This window comes from Vulpes lagopus, chromosome 11 (assembly GCF_018345385.1).
Source record: "Vulpes lagopus strain Blue_001 chromosome 11, ASM1834538v1, whole genome shotgun sequence".
Lineage (NCBI taxonomy): Eukaryota > Metazoa > Chordata > Mammalia > Carnivora > Canidae > Vulpes > Vulpes lagopus.
The window spans coordinates 62,546,702-62,552,246 of record NC_054834.1 but is presented as its reverse complement, the minus strand read 5'-3'; the positions used below and the strand labels follow the sequence as shown (position 1 = coordinate 62,552,246).

The 5,545-nt window shown below is 39.5% G+C and overlaps 1 protein-coding gene across 1 annotated transcript; it reads right to left on the bottom strand.

Annotated features, from left to right (window-relative positions):
* Positions 1-4,692: 4,692 nt before the first annotated feature.
* On the bottom strand, positions 4,693-4,965 carry LOC121472104 (non-histone chromosomal protein HMG-17-like). Its single transcript, XM_041723116.1, has one exon. It carries the CDS (start codon positions 4,963-4,965, stop codon positions 4,693-4,695), a length of 273 nt encoding a protein of 90 aa, XP_041579050.1.
* Between the last annotated feature and the right edge of the window lie 580 nt (positions 4,966-5,545).

The following is a 5,545-nucleotide window of genomic DNA, read 5'->3' as shown; positions in this document are numbered from 1 at the left end:
TGAACTATTTTTAGGATCTACTCACTGAAGTGTTTAGTGATGATTGCTTTGCAAAAAAATTCATATCTATATGAATATTCTATATGTGTATGTAATATACACATGTATATGGAAATGTAAACTAGAGGCATCTCTAGGGAAAGGATGTATAGAATTCCTGCGTTATTCTTGCAACTTTAAAAAGTATATTAAACATATTATAAATATATATCAGACGTCCAATAGCTCAGTGGTTGAGCATCTGCCTTAGGCTCAGGTCATGATCCCAGAGTCCCAGGATCGAGTCCCACATCAGGCTCCCCGCATGGAGCCTGCTTCTTCTTCTTCTTCTCCTTTTTTTTTTTTTTTTTCTTTTACTATTTTATTTATTTATTCATGAGAGATACACAGAGAGGCAGAGACACAGGCAGAGGGAGGAGCAGGCTCCATGCAGGGAGCCCGATGGGGGACTCAATCCCGGGACTTCAGGACCATGCCCTGGGCCAAAGGCAGGAGCTAAACCGCTGAGCCACCCAGGAATCCCCATGGAGCCTGCTTCTGCCTCTGCCTGTGTCTCTCATGAATAAATAAATAAAATATTAAAAAAATAAATATATATTAAATCATGTCTAAATCAAAAAGTTAAAAAAAAATTCTGAGTGGGAGGAGTGGTGTGGGCAGACATGAAGCAGGAATTGGCAGTAAGTTGGTCATTGTCCAAGCTGGGTGATCAGTATGCGAGAGTTAATTGTCATACTGTCTGCTGTGTATATATTTGAACTTTTTTTTAAAATAAGATTTTACTTATTTGAGAGAGCACAAGAGAGAGCATGAGCAGATGGAGGGTCAGAGGGCGAGGGAGCAGACTCCCTACTGAGCAGGGAGCCTGACTAGGGGTTGCATCCCAGGACCCTGGGATCACGACCCGAGCTGAAGGCAGATGCTTAACCAACTGAGCCACCCAGACACCCCATATTTGAACTTCTTCATCATAATTTTAAAAGGTATTGAAGCATCACAGAAATCAAAATTTTCTTGCAATTCCTTATACTTATAGTTTAAAGTTAATATGTGGAATAGTACACCCCATAATTTTTCAGTATTTATCTTAAAGGAAACAAAAATGTTCAAAGGAAGGGAGTTGTAGCCAATTAGTTCTAGACTCAAAAGTTCAGCCTGTGTTTTCTGGGTCCCAGTCTGTGAGTCTTTACACAATGCCTTTGTCTTCTTAATTAGTGCCTGGGCAATAATTTGGAATTAATGAGTGCATAGAACTTTCTATTTTGCCCTAACAAGATAATCCAGTACTATACAGCTGTACTTTTTGTTTACAAATTGAAAGCAGACATTAATATGATAAACACCAATATATCCACCACTTTTACTTAGTAAATGTACATGTTTTTGCTATATATGCTTCAGATCGTTTTTTTTTTTTAATTGTGGAAAGTCATTGAAATCCCCATATATTCTACCCCAGTTCTATGCCCCTCCCTCCCTAGAGACAACCATTATCATAAATTTGACTTGTGGCCTTTATAGTCTATGAAAGAATTATTTATTCATTTATTTATTTAATTTATTTTTTATTGGTGTTCAATTTGCCAACATTTAGCATAACCCCCAGTGCTCATCCCGTCAAGTGCCCCCCTCTGTGCCCATCACCCAGTCATCCCATCCCCCGCCCTCCTCCCCTTCCACCACCCCTTGTTCGTTTCCCAGAGTTAGGAGTCTCTCATGTTCTGTCACCCTCACTGATATTTTCACTCACTTTCTCTCCTTTCCCTTTATTCCTTTTCACTAATTTTATATTCCCCAAATGAATGAGTCCATATAATGTTTGTCCTTCTCCGATTGACTTACTTCACTCAGCATAATACCCTCCAGTTCCATCCACGTTGAAGCAAGTGGTGGTATTCTTCGTTTCTAATGGCTGAGTAATATTCCATTGTATACATAGACCACAGCTTCTTTATCCCTTCATCTTTCGATGGACACCGAGGCTCCTTCCACAGTTTGGCTATTGTGGACATTGCTGCTAGAAACATCGGGGTGCAGGTGTCCCGGTGTTTCACTGCATCTGTATCTTTGGGGTAAATCCCCAACAGTGCAATTGCTGGGTCGTAGGGCAGATCTATTTTTAACTCCTTGAGGAACCTCCACACAGTTTTCCAGAGTGGCTGCACCAGTTCCCATTCCCACCAACAGTGCAAGAGGGTTCCCCTTTCTCCATATCCTCTCCAACATTTGTTTCCTGCCTTGTTAATTGAAAGCATTTTTTTAAATTGAAACTGTGACTCATACAAATATAAAAGACAGACATATCGAAGACTTTATTCAACTTATCAATAAGAAAAACAGTAAGATATTAAGGCCAGTTCAGAGAGCATTTGAAGGGATGGGAATTTTTTTTAATAAATTTATTTTTTATTGGTGTTCAGTTTATCAACATACAGAATAACACCCAGTATTTATAGGCAATAAACTTAATAAAAATAATAAAAGAAAATAAATTTAATAGGAAGCTAAGAGAACATTGGTAGGTTAGATACTTGAGTGATTCTTGTCCTATGTGGCAATAAACTATGAACTTGGGGTTATTTTTTCTACAAGACAGATATAACTGGACAAAAATCTCTAAGTTAACATGTAACGTTACTAAGTCTAGAACTTTTAATCAGTAGTTACCACAGGCCAAGCCAGGTACATTTTCCTAAATAAATTCTTGGGTTGGGCCTATTAATGTCCCACTGTAACATTAAAAGGACACACCACTCACTTTTTCCTATTATTTCCATGTTTTGGATAATTTTTCTTAGCAAATCTACATTTCTATATTTTCCTGAAGATATGAAGCTATAAATAATAATAGTAGCTATTTATTAAGCATTAATTTGTGCCAAGCACTGATTTGGTGGTTTTTTTTTTTTCTTTTCTTTTTTGAGAGAGAGAGAGCTAGTGTATACATGCAAGACTGGGGAGGGGCAAGGGAGAGGAGAGAGAAAAACTTAAGCAGGATCCAGGCCCAGTGCAGTTTAGCTCACAACCCTGAGATCATGAAATCAAGCACTGTTTTAAGGGTTTTACATGTACTAAGTCCTTTGTCCCTCCAAATCAATATTAGGTGCTTTTTTTGTTTTGTTTTGTTTTTTTGTTTTATAGTCTCCACTTTATTTCCCCCAAACAAGAGAGGTCAGTAACCTGTGGAAGGACATTCTAACTGCAAGTAGCAATTTATGACAAGTTCTATTTCTTAAAAGCTGACTTCTTGCTCCTTTCCCTAGAGGAAAGGAGTCTCTAAACTGAAGCCATCAGAAAAAACAAAACAAAACAAAACAAAACAAAACAAAACAAAAAACAGGAATAGCTCTGGTTTGGGAGTCAGAGCAGTTCACCAGCAAGGACAAGAATTTAATCTATTCACAGAAGACTTGTAGGTCTGCTGCAGAACAAGCGTGCCCAGCTGTCTTACCTATCTCGTGGCCAATTGTAGTACACAAACACAGAAGCACTTTTTACTGATACAAGGACCATTCTTGGACCTACTAATTTTATAGAGATTTTAAATGTGAATGAAGTGAAAAGGCTCTTCTGTCAGCTACCAGGCCAACACCTCAGACCTACCAAAACTCTGCCTTTAAAGATATGGTAATACTGCAGAACAAGTACAGAAATCCCTCCTCTCCTCCCAGCCTCTCACCACCAGTCCACTCCAGGGATCTTTCCTAACTCCACCTGGCACTGTGTTCTACAGACGGACTCTAGACCAGAATGGCTGTACCTAAAACCTCTACACCTCACACCAGAATGCATCCTGTCCTGAGAGGCCTGGAGAAACCAGGCTCCCCCATTCCCAGGAAAAGATTAGAGGCAGCATTCCAAGCCAAACTGTATCCAGCTTTATTAAAAGATACTTTTCATAAACAATCATGGTATTTCAGGCAGGATATGGGCGGACGATTGTTAACAGTATACAACAACTTTCAAACTCCCTTCTTCAGTGGACTACGAAAATCAGAAAGCCACTGTAAAACCCAATGAAGTCTTTATGTGATGCTCTGAACAGGGAAAGTTTAGAGAGAGGGTTGACAGTTCACATTTAGCATGTTGTTTAACAACTTTTCACAAGCCAACCCTGACTTTCAGGAAATGAAATGAAAATAGCTGAATTATCAATCTGAAGATCCACAAGCTAAAAAAGGAACTGTTTTGAGGGACGCTATCTTAGTGGTGACACTGTAAAGTCCAGATTGCCTGACATACTGGGAACCATTTCTTGGGCTCAGGTTCCAACAGGTCTCTGGGTTTAAGGGAGTCAAGTCTATGTTGAAGACAGAGAGGGAGAAGAGGACATAAAAAAATGAATTTTAGTTTTTCCACACCACCAAGGTGGCTCATGTGTGTCAACATCAAGGAATCTCTCCTCCTGGGAGCCAAGAGGAAGTTTCTCAAAACTAGAAGGGAAAAATATTTTTCCCCTTGTTACCAATCGAGCTTCGGAGATAATCTAATAGTGACATATGTCCTTCCCCCAAAACAACAATGAAGTGTTCTGTGTGCTAACAACATAGCTTAAAAAAAAGAAGAAAGGTAAAACAAAATTCTCTGTTTTATTTATTTATTTATTTTTCTGCATTTATAAAACTTGATAAAAAATAGTATTTCAAAGTGTACAGTCACCAGAAGTACACAGTTATCAAAAAAGCACACACTTCACTTGGCATCTCCAGCACCTTCAGCTTTCTGTGCCTGGTCTGTTTTTGCATCTCCATTTTCTGCAGGGTTCTTTCCATCTTTGCCAGCATCAGCTTTCCCCTTTTTCCCTTTGGGTACCTTCTCTTCTTTTTTTGCAGAGGCCTTTTTAGGCTTGGGCTCTGGCTTTGGAGGAGCAGGTTTAGCAGATAACCTTGCAGATCTTCTCTGTGGCTCATCCTTCACCTTGGCTTTATCTCCTTTAGCATCCTCTTCAGCCTTTCTCTTGGGCATGGTGACAACGGCAGTGGGCCGTAGGTGCTGGACGCAGGGATGCAGCAGCCCGCGGGCTTTGGCTGGTCCGGGGGTCATTCTCGGCTCTTCTTCACACTGTGCCTTAGGTACTATTGTTATTCTCATTTTACAGGTGAATAAACTGAAGCACAGAGGTAAAATAAAATTCCTAAGGTTGTAGAGCTAACAAGTGGCAGAGCAATGATCCAATCCCATGCTGTCTGGTGTCATACTGTACACTATTTTACAATTTGCTGTCTTACCTTCAATATCATATTTTGGAGAACTTTCTGGGATATCATTATAGCTCATTCCCTTTGACTACAATGCTACTGTTTACTGTTCCAATGTATTACTATAAAGCAGGTAATTTACCTGTTCCTGCATTGGTGAACATATAAGCAGAGTTTTCACAGTGTGCCATAAATATTTTTAAATATGTCTCTTTGTGTATGTGTATGAGGGTCTTTCTAAGTTAATTACCTTGAAATGAAATTTGTCTACTTCAGAAGCAGCAGATGAGGCCTTCTGTGATCTTGCCATAGCTTCTAACTGACCCCAAGATAATAGCTCACAGAAG